The sequence below is a fragment of the Pistacia vera genome, unplaced genomic scaffold (genome assembly GCF_008641045.1).
Source record: "Pistacia vera cultivar Batoury unplaced genomic scaffold, PisVer_v2 Contig676, whole genome shotgun sequence".
NCBI lineage: Eukaryota > Viridiplantae > Streptophyta > Magnoliopsida > Sapindales > Anacardiaceae > Pistacia > Pistacia vera.
The window spans coordinates 648,042-666,568 of NW_022196530.1; the positions used below are offsets into that span (position 1 = coordinate 648,042).

Below are 18,527 nucleotides of genomic sequence, written 5' to 3' on the forward strand. Positions count from 1 at the left end.
AGAGCCTGGAAAACGTAGTAGATTATGGGATAAAGAGGACATTCGTCATGTGCTTACAAAGAACACGGAAACAACTAGTGGGAAAGATTCTTTTTGAATTATCTAACTGAAAATATTACGTACTTTTTATCATTATCTTCAAACTTTGTTCGTCTCTTATTTTGTTTTTTAATTCTAGGGACTGAGCTAGTCGAACAATACTTGAAGAAGAGCTCTATTTAAATGCAAGTGCTAAAGCCTTTTCAAAGATGATCAACCTAAGACTACTCAAGATTCGTAATGTACAACTTCCAAAGGTCTTGAATATCTTTCCAACGAGTTAAGATTACTGATTGGGATGGATATTCTTTGAAAACTTTGCCATCAAATTTGCAACTGAATAAACTTGTTGAACTTAAAATGGGTAGTAGTCGCATCGGACAACCTGGAAGGGAAACAAAGTAAGATAATTCAGTTGCATATTTATTTATTTTTTTAGTAAATAATTAGTGAATATTTATGATTTATCCTTTGATTTTGTTTTTAGTAAATCTTTCTTTTCCTTATTTTTTTTTTTTTAATTAACAGCCTTATACATGTTGAAATCTATGAGTTTCGAAGACTGCACCAGCCTCATCAAAACACCCGATTTCACAGAGATCCCAAATTGAGGAGTTGACTCTTACGGGATGTTCAAGTTTGTGTGAGATTCACCCATCTTTACGCTTCATAAAAGGATTAACTGTTTGGATCTGGGAAATTGTTCAAGCCTTAGACCTTCCAAACAAGATTCATATGGAATCTCTAACAAGTCTTCAGCTCTATGGTTGCTCAAAATGAAGAAGTTTCCGGAGATATTGGAAGTATGGAATGCCTCTCAGATCTTTCTTTAAGTGTAACTGCTATCAAAGAACTGCTCTCTCTATTGAGTTCCTATCTGAACTTGATTCCTTGGATTTGGAAGGATGCAAAAATCTTTTAAGTCTTCCAAGTACAAAAATGGCTTGAGATCTCTTCGAAATCTCGATCTCTCTTATTGCTCAAAACTTGTGAGTCTTTCGAGTACTAACATGACTTGAAATCTCTTGAGGCTTTATCTCTCTCTCATTGCTCGAAACTTGTGACTCTTCCAAGTTCTATAAATGGTTTGAAATCTCTTGAAAAACTTTTCCTCACTAACTGCTTTGAACTTGTGTCTTCCAAATACAATAAATGGTTTGGAATCTCTTACGACTCTTTCTCTCTCTGGTTGCTCTAAGCTTGAAAGTCTACCCGAGACTTTATGGCAAGTAGAAAGTTTGCGTACTCTCAGTTTAAGAAAACGCTATTAGACAGCAAGTGTCGTCTTTTTTGCCTGAAGAATCTTCTAGAATTAGAATTGTGGATGCAAAGTATCACCATCAAATCATCTTTTAAGAAAAGTTCAAATCCTAGGGATTTGATATTGCCTTCTCTGCCAGTTAATGTGTTTCTCTTACAAAGTTGGATCTTAGTCATTGTAATCTTGGGGAAGGAACAAGACCAGTGATTTTATTGGAAGCTTAATCTCAGTGGAGGATTTAGATCTAAGCCTAAACAAATTTGTTTCCCTACCTGCTACCATCAATCGTCTTTCTAAACTTAGAGTTCTTAAGGTGAACGGTTGCTTTGGCTTCAAATTTTGCCAGAACTTCCTCCCAATATTGTCAACTTAAGTAAACTGTGTTTCGTTGGAAACATTTCTAATGCATTAAGATTATGCAACTCAAATTTGTCAGATATTTCGTGTCAGTATTGTGTCAAATTGCTCGATGGCAGAGGCGAGGCACTTTCAATTCTGAAGGAATACTAAGGTCTGTCCTTTTCCTCTCTTTATTCTTGAATCAGATTCTTTTTGATAGAGACCAAATGTTTAAGCTAGTAGGGTCCAACTCTAATAAATAATCTAATAACAATAACCTTTTCTTTCTTTTTTTCTTTTACAGGCAACGGGCAGTCGAAGTTGCCCTAAATTTGGCATTGTTGTTCCAGGAAGTGAAGTTCCAGAGTGGTTTAAGCATAAGAGTGATGGTTGTTCACTAATAATACAAAAGCCTCCAGATTTTAACAATAATAATAAGTTGGCGGGTTATATTGTGTGCTCTAATTATTTTGTCCGTAAGATTGATCCTGCTCTCACTTCCCGTAGTTTTCTCGGCGTAAATTTGGCTTACTGCAATGTGACTGAAAATCTCCCTCTTGACGATGCATTTGATATTCAGAATTTTTTTAATTGGGTACTTAGCTCTTCAATGGATTATGTAGTTGGTCTGCCAGAGTTAGATCATCTTTGGCTATCCTATTTGTCTGAAGATAAAATCAAAGTGTTTAATGAACCAAAGTTTTCAATTAGCTCATTATGGGACAAAGAAATATTCGTGGTGAAAAAGATTGGAGTCCATCCTGTATATGAGAATGAAGATTTTGTTGAGTTTCATTGATCAGGATTTTGTTGAGTCAATGCCATACTGTGGTTATGTAATTATTTATTTTAGAGTTATGATTGTGTTCATTTTATATGTTGTAAATTGTTATCAGATAATTAACTTTTTATTTATTATTGTTTTCGCTATTTGAGTGTGGACAATGGGGGAATAAGTGAAATCTTGGATCATTTTTTTTTTTAATGGTTAATTTCTGTAAACTTAAATGATTAATTGTTATAAAAATCGTGAGCCTTTCCCATGAACTGCCTAATATATATAATTTTTCAATACTATAGTGTGACCTTAATTTTGATATTAGTGTTTTATAGTGTGCATTTTAGCTTAAAAGATTGTAAAAAGAAATGAATACTGATAGAGCAAACTGCAAAGATTAGCCTTATTAAGCCTAATTTGACCTTCCACTTTTGGCACAAAATGTCACATGGCAAAAGGGTAGGACAGACTTTTCACATCTGTCCACTAACATGTACTAAAAGATCCATTTTTTCACTTATCATTTGTCACTTTCCTACAATGTGATTAACGTTCACTTAACAAATTAAATATCATGGTGGTTAGTAAAATTCTCTTTTCAACCTTCCTTTCTCCGCCTGGGGGGTACAGGCGCGCGGGCGCGGGGCGGAGGGTGGGGGGGACAGGCGCGCGCGGCTGTTGGGCGCTGGTGTGCTGTGTGCAAGGTTGGAGAGGTTTCTTCGAACACTTAGTGGGCGAGTCGTGAGTGGTAAGGTTGTGTTAAAGGGTGGTTTTCCGGCGACCGGTTTACACACAACAAGGCAAAACAACAGCAGTGGTGAATGATGGTGGCCCAGGATGGGAGAAAATGGGCGGCGGTGGGTCGATACACGTCGCGCCTGTCAAGAGGTGTGACAGGCGTGTGCGAACGACAGAGGTCTGGTGGTCGTTCGCAGAGATCTGGTGGTCGGCGAGGTCGTTTGCGGTGAGGGTTTTGGCCGGAAAGTTGAGGTGAAGGTGATGGTGCTGTTGGGTGGTTCGATTGCCGTCGGAAACAGCCGAGCAACGGCTGGGAGGAGGCTGTCGCGCGGGAGCAAAAAGCTGCGGTTGGGTGGTGGTTGTGCCGCAAGGACGCCGACAGTGGCAAGAGGCTGGCTGAGGATTCAAAATAAGGCCTGGGGGCAGTGAGTTGTCGCCAGAAACGGCAACAATGACTGGCTGAAAGCCCGGTAGTTGAGAGAAAAAATTTGAGATGTGGAGGGTTATTTCAAAATTTTACGAAACTGGGGAGTGAGAGATTTGAGTTTTTTTGATAAAAAGACCTAAATACCCTTTGACCGTTTCACTAGACGATTTTATGTTTATTTAAGGCGGAATCTGGAGTTTATGAAGCCATGGCTGGAAATAAATATATATATATATATATATATAAACAAATGACACTTGAATTACCCTTCTCCTCTTTACGGCAACTCCATTACAGTAACTTCATTACATAGTTTTAAGTTTGTAGTCAAAGCTATAGGCTGTTCTCTATCCAAATCAAAGTTATAGACTCATCTCTATCAATTTAAATCTCTTCCCCCACACTGATTGTCTCCTTCTGTCAATTAATTTAAATAAAGTTTCTTATGTTTCCATACAAAAACCCAAAACTTTTTCAATGTATAACCAAAGTTTTAATCCAAATCTAAGTTATAGACTCCTCTCTATCAATCAAAATTTCTCCCTCCACTGATTGCCTCCCTTTGTCAATTAATTTGAATATAGTTCCATACAAACACTAAAAACTTTTTGAATGTATGACCCAAGTGTTAAATCCGAATCAAAGTTATAGACTTCTCTCTATCGATCCAAATTTCTCATGGAGAGTTTTGGGGAATTCCCAATTCATAATTTATTTAATGTATATTAAAATTAATTTGGTAAAGATTTACCTACGCCTAATTTGACCTTTTGCTTTTGGCACAAAATATCACTTGGAAAAGGGTAGGACAGACTTTTCCCACCTATTCCACTATCACATATGCTAAAAGACCCTTTTTTATCTCGTCATTTGTCACTTTTCTTCTATGTTTTCTGAATTTCATCCCTAAAATTTCGTTTTTTCTTCGGCCCTCATTATTCATTGACTTTTACACTTTAGCCCTCCATAACCATAAGTGCAACTTCTTATATTTGATTAATCACTGTAATCCCTCTTGTTCTTTAAACTTTACACTTTAGCCTCCTCAAATTAATTTGGTGGCATCGCTGCAAAATGTGGTGCGGTTGAATTTGGACTAAACTGGATTAGGAGAATCTGAGGCCAAATCAGAATCAAAACATATATTATATTCTTTATATTAAAAATTATTCAAATACAACCCTACCCACTAGGTATTTGTAGTTAACCTGCAATTTGTGACATTACAATGACAATTTACAACGTATTATAAGCCTAATATTCTATGTTACAGCTCATTTTTGCTACAACACTAGGTAGCATTAAAATATTGTACAAGGTTTATCATTGTTTAATTGTTATTAATATTTTGTTATATAATTCCACAATATTATAATCTAAAAGAATAAATTTGATGATCTCATGGAAGGCGTGATTTAATTAAGGTGTGTGAAAGTTTTAATAAATTTCAATCGATTTTGGAACTTAACAAGACATGATTTATTATTTGAGTAAACGACTATTTTCCACCCAATTAATGGTTTAATGACACTTTTCCACCCACAAACTTTTAAAATACCATTTTACTACCCAAATTTATATTATGTTTCTAATTCCGGCATCGTTATAACTTCACACCACCATCATTCTCTTCTCTGATCATCACTCATAAAAAACCTTCAAATCTTACTCTTATCGACCACATGAATCACCAACAATCGAGCTATTAAAGTTTATGCAATTGCCTCTTCCAAGTCAAATTCTGATCAATTTCAACCTCCAAAATCTAATATTTCACTATCAAAATATTCATCAGTCTCCCCTCTTTAAAAGGCTTAATAGTCTGGACCGAGTTTGCTCTTTGTTTAGTGTTGGAATACAAATTTGGATAATAAAATAGTATTTTAAAAGTCTGTGAGTGAGAATATGTCATCAAACCGTTACTTGGGTGGAAAAAAAAAAATTGTTAACTCTTACTATTTCTCAATAATTATTTACTTGGGATTTAACAAAAGTTTAATAAGTGAAAGGTACTTTTTCTTAATTGAAAATATTTCTCACATTTTAGTTTAAAATAATATGTTTTCCGTTGTCCTTGTTGCATGATGTAAAATAGACATTAATAACTTTATTTTCAAGTTAGGATCAACTAATTTTAGCTAGTGATTATTGACATTAAAGGATTTTTAAAAGCTGTTCTAGCTACTAGAACAGCTTTTAAAATCATATTTATTTCTCAAGTTGATTTTATAGATGTATAATGATAAACACCCTCATTTTTCATACTTCGAATTACAAAATACTTTTACGTTAAAAACAATTAATTGAATTAATATGTTTTATAAAATGGGAAATAACGAGGTTTAATCAACGAGGTTTCATTTTCAAAATTCAGCGAATTAAATTGCAAGTAATGTGAGATATATATATTGATATGGCGTGGGACAAACAGGCTTATAAAATTTGTAGTTGGTTTTATTTTAAATAAATAAAATGAAGAGGTATAATTCATTTGTAGTGCTATCACTTTCAAAGCTCCACAGAGTCAATACCACAATGTGGAAAATTTCTCCAATAAATAAAACAAATTAATTTTCTCCTATCAATCCGGCGTTAGATGAGACGTCCTTAATTCTTGCCTCATATTATTATTTATACATGATAAATCATAATATTTTAAGAAATGGGGCATATAATTAATTAAAATCCAACTTTATTATAATTTAGCATTAGTTTTTGCAAATTCACTAAACTCTCAAAACAGGTGTATTTGTTTAACAAAATTTTAGAAATATTCATAATGATCCTGACAAAACTTAGGAAAAAAAAGGGTGTCTCATGAATTGCAGAATTAATAAATTTTACTATAATATTCACACAAATATTTTGAAATTCATATACAATAAATTACAGATAATGACAGATAACTCTTTTGTTGAAGTGTGGTGTAAGTAAGTAATGGCTATTGGACTTGCTTAATCAGTAATAACTACTGGATTGACTTGAAGTGTCTGGACACAACTTCAAGTCAATCCGCTAGTTTTTACTGAATTAATCTTCACAAATATTTTATATTTCCTTTTTCTTTTTTTGTCAAAACTTAATTTAATAACCCCTAAAAAGAATTTGTCACAGCTTTTAGAATTAATAGAATTTTACTATATTTAAGGGAAAGAATTTTTTTTCATATTTTAAATTTATCATATGTTTAAGTAAGTAATAACTATTGGATTGACTTGAATTACCATTTACCTTTTAATTACTCAATAAACAGAAAATCAAGTCAATCCACTACGTTTTTTTTTTTTTTTTTTTTAATCAAATACTTATCAAGATTATTTACTAGTGTTCCTCCGAATCAAAGTTATAGACTTCTCTCTATCGATCCAAATTTCTCATGGAGAGTTTTGGGAATTCCCAATTCATAATTTATTTATGTATATTAAAATTAATTTGGTAAAGATTTACCTACGCCTAATTTGACCTTTTGCTTTGGCACAAATATCACTTGGAAAAGGGTAGACAGCTTTTCCCACCTATGCGCGCGGGCGCGGGGCGGAGGGTGGGGGGGACAGGCGCGCGCGGCTGTTGGGCGCTGGTGTGCTGTGTGCAAGGTTGGAGAGGTTTCTTCGAACACTTAGTGGGCGAGTCGTGAGTGGTAAGGTTGTGTTAAAGGGTGGTTTTCCGGCGACCGGTTTACACTCAACAAGGCAAAACAACAGCAGTGGTGAATGATGGTGGCCCAGGATGGGAGAAAATGGGCGGCGGTGGGTCGATACACGTCGCGCCTGTCAAGAGGTGTGACAGGCGTGTGCGAACGACAGAGGTCTGGTGGTCGTTCGCAGAGATCTGGTGGTCGGCGAGGTCGTTTGCGGTGAGGGTTTTGGCCGGAAAGTTGAGGTGAAGGTGATGGTGCTGTTGGGTGGTTCGATTGCCGTCGGAAACAGCCGAGCAACGGCTGGGAGGAGGCTGTCGCGCGGGAGCAAAAAGCTGCGGTTGGGTGGTGGTTGTGCCGCAAGGACGCCGACAGTGGCAAGAGGCTGGCTGAGGATTCAAAATAAGGCCTGGGGGCAGTGAGTTGTCGCCAGAAACGGCAACAATGACTGGCTGAAAGCCCGGTAGTTGAGAGAAAAAATTTGAGATGTGGAGGGTTATTTCAAAATTTTACGAAACTGGGGAGTGAGAGATTTGAGTTTTTTTGATAAAAAGACCTAAATACCCTTTGACCGTTTCACTAGACGATTTTATGTTTATTTAAGGCGGAATCTGGAGTTTATGAAGCCATGGCTGGAAATAAATATATATATATATATATATATAAACAAATGACACTTGAATTACCCTTCTCCTCTTTACGGCAACTCCATTACAGTAACTTCATTACATAGTTTTAAGTTTGTAGTCAAAGCTATAGGCTGTTCTCTATCCAAATCAAAGTTATAGACTCATCTCTATTAATTTGAATCTCTTCCCCCACACTGATTGTCTCCTTTTGTCAATTAATTTAAATAAAGTTTCTTATGTTTCAATACAAAAACTCAAAACTTTTTCAATGTATAACCGAAGTTTTAATCCAAATCTAAGTTATAGACTCCTCTCTATCAATCAAAATTTCTCCCTCCACTGATTGCCTCCCTCTGTCAATTAATTTGAATATAGTTCCATACAAACACTAAAAACTTTTTGAATGTATGACCCAANATCCAGAAAAAGGAGCACTTGATTAATTGTACTCCTGTAAAGTTCACTTAAATCAAACATATTTCAGTATTCCACAAGAAGCACCAATTTAACGATGCAAAATATGGACAACATCAGGTAAAATCTTGAATTTGTGGCATCACTAAACAAATTACCCATATATCATACAAGCCTGAATAAGCCATCAAAATTTTACGAACAAAAGATCGACAACCAATCAAGAAGGGAACAAAGAATACAACTTGTAGTGGAAGTAGTAAAATTTATCGAATGCTCTGGTTCCCGCTAGTCGGAAGTAATGAATTTAAAATGAATTGGATAAATGGGTGTATGAATTTTCTTTTCTGCATTGATCGTGAGAGGGCTGCAGAAGTGGAGAACTCACCTGTAGTATTCACTGTAGAAATTGTTTTAGATCCAGCAGACTTTCTTCAAATCAAAGCTGCAGAAGATGTGGTATTGTATCGGAAGCCACCACCACTTGTACAACACGTTGAGGGAATAGTACATAACTTCACAAGGCACTGGATAAGTGCATCCAATCACAATATATAAATCAGCTTCTGGTGAAATGTTCAATATAGCAAAACATTTACGTAGCTGCATGTTGATGACTATACCGCTTCTCCTCTGCTCTGTGTCGGAACAGCTTAGCAATGCTTCTCCTCTCACAATCCTGCAATGCATGGAAGCAAAGCGCTGTAAATCTAAAATCCAAATTTCCTTCCCTCTTTTCAAATATTCCTCAAGAAGAAAACTCTTAACAGCTAGTCAAATTTGAGTTTTTCACTCCTGCATCGATTGTCACTCATTTAAACAGTAAAACAGAGATGAATTTCAATTAGACTCTATACCTTGAACATATTAAGATAAAACATTTTGCCAGGATTTGTTCTTCGCAATTTCTGGTATGTATAAGCAAAGCTTAGCTGATCGCGAGGAGTAAACCGATCAACCTCATTGAACCAAAGACATGAGAACAAATTTGACATTGGAGTGTGTGCTCTTACAATGAAAGATCCCTCAGGAACATCTGCAGACAGCACAAAGTAAATCTCCACATTAAAAATAATAATAATGAAAAAGAAAAAAAGGGGGAAAAACAACATTGCTGTAAAGAGGGGTTGCAAGATTCAAGCTCGCTACAACTTGGTCAAGCAAGAGTATCACTACACATATATATGTATATGGTTGAACAGGATCATACTGCTAGGAAGAAGCTTGTTAGGATCTGAGGCATCGAATCTTTTCAACCCATCATCCTGGTAGAACGCAAATTGTTGGTCAATGATTGTATGGTTATACTTGTTCAACTTCTTGTTTTGTGCGACTTCTTCCCATACACAATGCCGATCATAGTGATTAGAAATGGCATACTCATAACCCTTTCGCCACAAGAAATATTCCAAGATGAGTAAAGGGTCAAGTTGAAGACGTAATTTGCTATCCAGCCAAATTGAATATCTGAGAAAATTTCATATGTTGGAAGTTAGAAAAAAACAGACTGAATTTTCAAATGCAATAACCTCCTAATTGGCAGGAATGTAATCCCATGAAAAAGTCATATCATAAGCTGAATAATGCATTAAGAAAATGCGCCTCTATATAACATAACTCAGAAAATTAAAGTGTTAAACGATTGCAGTTCATGACAAATTACTACATGACACTTGCAGTGACAAAATGATTAAACAAGCAAAGTATTATGGTGTTTTTCCACTTTCCTATTTTCTTTTTAGCCCTTCATTCTGTCGGGATTACACCATTCTACCATACAAAATCCATAAATCAGGTATCTTCAACCCGCACTCGCTTTGTTTGGTTAATGACTTTTGAGAATACCTGAATATGCAAATACCTAACTGAAACTAATATTTGATAGTTAACATCAATTGTACAGCAGTATGGTTCAAAGACCTGAAATATTTTCATAAGCAAGTAGTTTTCCAACCAATATTTTATTAATTACATTAAAAACAGCTAGCAAGACGTGTGTGACTTAGTCCTGTCTACCTACTAAATGTGTCCAAAGTCTCCAGATACCAAGATATATTTATGGATTTAAAACAAATACTAAATTCTAACATGTAAGTAACCATTTGACCAGAAGCTTAAGCTAATATATTGAACCCAAAAATAGCATTTAAGCTCTAGTACACTGCTTAAATAAAAGGCACAGTGATCGAACACAAACACAAAATATTATAATTTAATTATGCAATAGGTTAATTTGAATACAAGACCACCCGGACGACTTATCTCTAATACGTTGACAAATAAACTTTAGCTAATAAATACCCAACAATAGTATTTAAGCTCTAATCGTAACAGCATTCACTATTCTAATTATCACTAGGGTTTTGAGTTAATTTGTATACTTTTCGGTTCAAGGGATAATTATTCACTGCAGTATGCATACAAATCTTTTTTCCATCACCTTGAGTTTTTGATTCTTTGTGGAAAATAGGTCCACAACTACATCTTCTCATCTTTTTACTTGATAAAAGTTTGCAGCTTCTTAACAATAAAAATAAAAAATAAAAAAAATAAGCCTATAGTGATACCGCCCCATAAACCTACTCACTTTGTATAGTGAGAAAACAAATAAATTTTGTCACAAGGAAAAAGAAACACACTCCAAAACAAATGCAGGACAGGCCCATTTCTAACTGATTAACTGCAATATAATATAAGCAATTCTGTATCCTGCTTATTCTAATTCTCACCTTGCAGAAGGAAATAGTCGATGTGACAACAGTTTTGGTATTTTTCCCACTCTACGCATATCAGTATAAGGAAGATTCTGCACAACAACTATCCTCCATAAACCAATCAAACCTGTTCTATCTGGTATCTGACCTTCTGCAATAAGTGTTTGCAAAGTCAGCGCATCCATGAACATAACAAAGCAAACATTTTTCCTTGACAAACGAGTGACCTGCAAAGAAGTGAAAACTCATTGAGACCCTATCTACATTTTAAAATCACATTAGATAAACCTCATAGATATAAATTGGCATTCAAAATGACCACATACACTCGACTCTCAAGACCATTCAAAAGCAAAAAGCAGCAAAAGCACTTAATCTAGGCATTATGATTGATATCTAGAAAATAAACAGGTGAAGAACGAAGTCCAACCAACAAAATACAAGTTGAATATTCAAAACAACAGCTTAATCGTGGAGTAAACAAATAAGGTAGCGGAGACTTCTGAAGTTTCATTCAAAATCCGTACAGGTGACATTTAAATTATGGATTTACGTGAAATTCCAGATATCCACACCAGAGAATCACTATATATATATACAATTATTTCAGTTCTTCTCAGTTCACTGGCTCTCGTTTTTCCACTACACCTGCTCTCCTCTCCCTGCAGCAGTCACATTTCTTCATTTGAGAGAACTTAACTTTCTGATGAAAGAAACTGCCTCCAAACCCCACATAACCTCAACCCATAGTATACTGTCAGCACCATCTTCTTGCAAACAATTCTCCATTGTCTATGCAAATTTTCTCAATGAGTTTGGACTGATGTAACCCATTAAGAAAGGATTTATGACCGATTCAACTAGACTTTAGAAACTGTGATAACATGCAATTGATCAAGAGGACCCAACCTTACCGGAAAAAGTCAATAACTTAGAAAAAATGGTTGATGTCAAACAAGACCTCCTGCTGATTTTTGTGGAGGTAGTGAAACCTATTGCTGCACTGATACATATCTCAAGCCTAAACTTTGCATTCAGGATTTCACTAATGACTATCATTCAGACCCTTCATCACAAAATACTTAATTAAGGAAACAAGATGGGCATTTGACCGATGACCTCACAGTTATTTCATGCCATTTCTCATAATCCCTTTATGAACATTTAAAATTAAGGCAAACAGAGGAACAATTGACAGTTCCTTAGTCAAAAAATATATTTTTTTTTTATAAGAAAAGAAATGATACACTAATAGATAGGAAGCTCAGTTAAAATCAAGATATGAGAAAGCTGTAAATGTTGTCTTACAAATTAAAATGCATTATGTAAATAGAATAGACATGATGTTATACAACACAACATATAAAATACAGATACCTATACTCGGTAAGAATGCAATTGGTGCTAGATGGGATCCAAATACAAATAATTATAATGCATATCCATCCGTAACCAAAATCATATGTCCATACAAAAGCTATTCTGTAATGTGAATAACAACTCACTCAAAGAAGTTTCAATGTGCTCATAATAACATTACAAGATGATTTTATAGAAAGTAAAATTAGTCTGTGCATGATTTATAAGAATTTGTTATAAAAGCATCTAATTAATGATTCATGCTTACCAAGTTCCCAAAAGTTGAAAAATATAAAACTATGAAAGATATGATTAAAAATTTTCAGAACACAAGTCCGATTAACAAAATAAAAAATAATCAATAAGCATAGAGGCATAGAAGTTCTTCCACGTTATTTTCATAACCCCATAATCCAAAAGTTATACAAAATTTGATATTTTTTATACCTGTTTTATTCTCAGAAAAAATATTGCTCAGAATAAAGCAATGCAAATAGAAAGAAAAAGCTTGTCTATTCATACCATTTTACCAGCAGGTACCCTCAAGCGATCTGAATTTCCAAAAATGCATGAGACAACAGCAATGTGGCATTTACTCATATAATTTGCATCATCTTCTGACAAGTCAAATCCAGTACTTGGAGAACCTTCAGGACCTTTAACAAAGCCACAATTTATTTTTTGGTCATGAGCTAAAAATGATTCTTCCCGCTCTTGTAAACTCTGATGCCCAGCAAATCTAGGCTCCCACTCTGCGACTCCATCAGGCTTCTCCTCCACTTCAGTATATTGCAAGAAAAATCTTGCAAATTTTCGACTTTCTAAAGGCTCAACAAGCTGTGTAGTAGAATTTAAGAACTTCATCTCACACGACCCTGAAAATTTTAAACATGACATATCAGGCAAGGAGCAGAAATTGAAACATAGAGACAACATCCAAACACCACTACTACAAAAGTAAGCAAAAACTAAAATTGCATGTTTTGTGATGATATGTTAGGATGTAACAATGGTATGCTTTCTAAATCAACACCTCAGCACAACAAAAGATTCAACTGAAACACATGGAGACAACCACCAGTATTAGGAAGCTCTGATTCATCATTATTTTTTGATCCAAACACCGAAAGCAGGATAAGTTTTCAAGCTATGCAATTCAACTGTTCAACTGTTGGATTGGGTAAACATCCACCAATTTACAAAATCTCACTTATCAATTAAATTACATGAGTTTTGTTTTCTGACAGTGAACAGCGTTTTCAAATTGAAGTACTAAGGAAATTTGGCCTCTTGAGCCTAATCTAGAGAAACCACGAATTTTTGTTTTCAAATTCAAGATCTATGCAAGATCTCAGGAGGGGTGATCTAGATTCATTTTGGGGGTTGTCAGCATCTGTCTCAATAATGTTTCACGAGCATCGAATTTGAAAAACATGTAGAAAATTATACCAAACTAAAACACTACCAATCACGGTTTCATTGCATAAACCAGAACACATCTTAATACGTAAAACAACCACTTCTCAATTATGATGAATGAAGAAAGGACGAATTCTCTGATAATAAGTCAAGATGTCAGTTATTATGTAGAAACCACAGAACACAGTTACCTACTGACAGTACAAGTGAAAAGACATTTCAGAACCAGTAACAACTGCTCTACAACTGCAGATTATACTAGTCCAAAGGCTTGCCTCTACCTAGTAGCAATTTTAGGATTCACATAAGGTTCTATGAGTAATGTCAATAAACTCAATGTTAAGATTACAACTGAAGATATGTTTTCCTAGTTCCATCCAGAATCTCAAAAACAAAACCAGGTTATACATTACACATCCTTTATAGTTATAGAGGATATGCCTTTAGAAAAGGAAGGGGAAAAGGGGGAAATAGATAGAAAGAAAATTAAAATAGCAATACGGTAAATTCAGAAATACATACATAACAGAACAGAAAAATTACCAGAAAATTTGCGGCGTTTTTTTCTTTTTGGTTCTGATCGTGAACTTCTGGTGGATTTACCACCAGTAACACTGGCCTCTCGATGATGTGCATCAGAATTGCCTAAATTTCGAGATTTTATAGAAGAGTCAGCAAATGATTTGTTGGAGGTTTCCTCAACTTCCTTGGGAAAATCCTGATCCTGCATTCCAGTATCATGACTATCAGATGAGTCCATATGATTCTGATCGTGGATTTTTGCTAAATCTGAGTCATCCCCTTTGTTATGCCCAGAATCATCATATTCCACTTGAGTACCATCGGCAATATTATCATACTCATCATCAACATCGATAGCGTCACTTTGCATCTGAAAATCTTTATCTTCAGACTGTTGATTTCCATTTCCTGACTGGCCCAAATTCTTTAGGGATGCTTCATATTCTGCTTCATACATTTTCAATTCATCACGCCCAGCTTCGTTATACAAACCAACTCCTTTCCCTTCTAAACCCTTCTGCGGATCATCATGAGAAATCTTCTTGTTGCCATTGTCCACTTTCACAGGAATATGGCCCATATTATTACTTCCACCCTTTGCAGCCATGCTAGAACGTTCCACTTCATCCTCGTTGTAATCATCATCCCTTCTCCTATCATCCGTATCCCAATATCTTGAATCTCTTCCATGTGTTACTGAGCCCTTGCCAAATCCAAGAACTTTAAAAGTGTCCCTCCGTGTCACATTCGTAAGAAAATCAAGCTCATTCATCAACTCACCATCCACAGTATTGTAACTATTCATGTCTGAGCCAAAGAAAGAAAAAAAACTTATTCAGCAATCTAAGAAAAAGCCCCAACCCCCTTCAACATTTCAAAATTCAAAACGAATTAAACATGAATTCTTCAAGACAGGCAATCTAGCTATAATAAGTCCAAAATATGAACCAAAAACTTCAGTAAATATGATCATGTTGATCTGAATTTGAATTTTCTAAGTTGTTTTGGCTTTAAACGTTACTTCAAAACTCGTAAATTTCAACTTGCACTAATCAACGACTTTCCTTACTCCAATTAAACTCTCATTCTTTTATTCAACTACTTTCTTATCCTTTTTCCAACCCTTTCCAAGCAACCGAACTAGAACACACATCATAACTTTAAAATAATCACATCACTCCACATCTCAAAGTGAAATTAATCAAATCCAGAACCAAAAACAACTGACTTTATATAAAAAACAGAGAAATTAAAAGAAACAAAAATAGTAACATTACTAATAATAAAATAATACCTTTATCATCAGTATGAACAACAGTATTATATCCAGAGATGTAAAAATAGGCTAAGAGAGTGACAAGGAGTACGAGGGAGAGGAAGACGGAGATTGAGGCGACGGAGAGGCGGAGACCGGCCTTGTCAGAGCGTGCCGATCGGCGAGGGCGAGACAGTTTGCCGTGAGACGTCGTAGTACGGATGCCGATGGACACGTGGTCGCCGGACGACGTGCCGTTGGAGTTGTTGTAGCTATGATGGCCCGATTGTCTGTACTGAGCCATTCTCGCATTGTCAGTTCTCTCTGTTTCTCTCGCCCTCGTTCTCACACTGATTTCAATTAATTGAAAATAAATAAATTATTTTTTAATTTTTGTTTGGTGCTCGGCGATTCGGGGAGTGGCGGAGGTGGGAAACGACGGATTTATAATGTGGATGGATGAAATTACCAAGATGGCCTTCGATTTGAGGTTGCTTTTCATGAGTTTTGAGGGAGTGATTTGTCAGAGGAGTGGTTAGAACTTAGATTCAATGGATTTATTGGTAAATTTATGTATCTAGTGAGCTGTAGACCAATTAGATAGCATGCCATGAGTCATGTAAATGAATCTGTCGAATAATTGGGATGTCGGTGTTAGTTCGGAAGTATAAGGGGCTAAATGAACTTTACATAGGTTTCGTTGTTAGTTTCGGAAGTGTAAGGGGCTGCAAGAGTTTATCTGGGTTTTGTTGTTAGTTTCGGAAGTATAAGGGGAGTAGAGTTTACCCGGATTTTGTGTTAGTTTCGGAAGTATAAGGGGCTAAATGAGTTTACCTGGGTTTCGTTGTCAGTTTCGGAAGTATAAGGGGCTGCATAGAGTTTACCTGGGTTTCGTTGTCAGTTTCGAAAGTATAAGGGGCTGACAGAGTTTACCTGGGTTTAATTGTCAGTTTCGGAAGTGTAAGGGGCTACCGCTATTCCTAGGTTTTGTTGTCGGTTTCGGAAGTCTAAGGGGCTAATAATCTAATATAACTAACTATGGGTTTAGTTGTCACTTTTTGAAGTCTAAGGGGGCTAACGGGAGCCGCCAACATTAGGGTTTCTGCCTGAGAGATAAGGAAATTTGAGCGGCCCCACGGTTTTCTACTTTTCGTAAAGTATTAGAAAAACCTCTAAAAATCACTTTCCGTCAAGGCGCTGTTAATGAAAGTCAATAAAGTCAAAAGAGGCGAGGGCATTTAGGTAAAATGATTGATAGAAATATCTGCATCATTCAATCAAAGGATACTATAGTCTTTTTACAATTTTGAAAGAGTTAAATTTAAAAAAAAAACCTCTCTTTCTTCCTTTCTTGCCCGTCTCTCTTCTTCGTCTTCCTTCACCCATTTCGTTTTAAAATTTCAGATATAAAATCTTGAAGCTCTTTCTCTTCATTAATTGTGTTAAGAGGTTGCAACACCCAGGTACAATTATGAGTTTGAGTGCTTAAGCGTCGATTGGCTGTTGACTGTGACACCCAAGTGCTATCCGCACAGGCATGGATGACTCTATGTTGGACCTGGTGGTAAGGGTTTTCAAAAAACAGTTAACTGAACCAGTTAACCTTTTTTTTAATTGAATTGATTTTTCGGTTCGGAAAAATGCCAGAACTGAAACTGAACCGGTTTGGAGGAAAAACTGGTTTTCCCTTTTTTTTATAAAACTTTTTTTTTTAATTTTTTCCTGAATTACATTGTAAATATAAACAATACATATCCAAATAAAAATTAAACATTTATACATATCCATTGACCACTACTAATAATACATTAAAAATTGATACAAATAAAAGTCTGAAATGAAATTATTTTTTATTTAATATATAATATATATTTTTATTTTTATTTATTTTATATATATATATTTGTAAAACTGGTTCAAAAAACCGGTTTCGGTTAACCCTTTTTTAGTTTTCCCCAAACATCGGTAACCAAACCAAAAATCCAGTTCTTTGAATTTTTTGAACCATAACCGAACCGTTTTTTCGGTTAATCAGTTTTTTGGTTCGGTTATCAGTTCACAGTTTGGTTCAGTTTTTGTATTTTGTTTAAACACCCTTACCTAGTGGGGTCTGATAACCCAAATGAGCTCTAACTTGTCTTCAAAACCTTATTATATAAAGGGCAATATTTTACTTACAATTTAATATCACAAACTTTCTTTTACAACCCTGATGTGGTAGCTCGCAATTGGTTCCTGATGAATTTTTCCGTTCGACCAATTGCGAGCTGTCACATCGGAATTAGAAGAAAGAGTTTATGAGATTAGGTTGTGAGCCAATTTTTATTGTTGTATAAAAAGATTTTAAAAAGCACTACAATGTAATATAGTTTCCTTTCACCCCACAAATCATTATAATAAGAAAATGTTTTTTCTATAAAATAATTTCAATCCAAGTAAAGTTTATCAATAAATACCAATTAAAAAAAAAAAAGTAAATATTATATCTCTATTTTTGTTTTCTTGTTTCGTATATTAAGATTGAGAAGAAAAAATTGAATCTTAATATACAATATTAGTAACTTATAATAATAGTATTGATTCAAATTATTATTAAATCAAAATAAAAAGCCTAAAAATTATGATATAATGAAACTATGAAATATGTTTTTAAATAAGAATACTATATTAAGGACATTTTTTAGTATATTGGAGAAAAATATAATAAATATTTATTTTTTAATTTTTTTAAATATTCATACCTCTACTCAGGTAATTGTCTAGGTTTGTTATTGCTCAAAACTCCAAGCCCAATCGTTCTACAACCCAAAAAACTAGGAGTGTTCAGTTTCGGGTACCCTGCATTTTTTGAAGGAACTGGAACCGGAACCAGAACCGGAACCAGAACCGAAACCAAAATCGGAACTGAAACCAGAACTGGAACCGGAGCTAGAACCGGAATCAGAACCGCAACCGCAACTGCAACCTATAACAACGGTTTCGGTTCCAGTTCTGGGTAC

General features: G+C 35.1%; 1 protein-coding gene across 2 annotated transcripts; it reads right to left on the minus strand.

Annotated features, from left to right (window-relative positions):
* Nucleotides 1–8,257: 8,257 nt before the first annotated feature.
* LOC116113265 lies at nt 8,258–15,932 on the minus strand. 2 transcript variants are annotated; one of them, XM_031399405.1, is made up of 8 exons: nt 15,568–15,932; nt 14,295–15,080; nt 12,855–13,207; nt 10,989–11,200; nt 9,470–9,726; nt 9,117–9,295; nt 8,883–8,938; nt 8,258–8,786 (listed from the first exon to the last, which is right to left on the minus strand). In XM_031399405.1, exons 1-8 carry the CDS (start codon nt 15,830–15,832, stop codon nt 8,777–8,779), a joined length of 2,118 nt encoding a protein of 705 aa, XP_031255265.1. In that variant the 5' UTR covers nt 15,833–15,932; the 3' UTR covers nt 8,258–8,776. The 2 variants fall into 2 exon arrangements, with proteins under 2 accessions (XP_031255265.1, XP_031255264.1); XM_031399404.1 differs by having other exon boundaries at nt 8,258–8,938.
* Between the last annotated feature and the right edge of the window lie 2,595 nt (nt 15,933–18,527).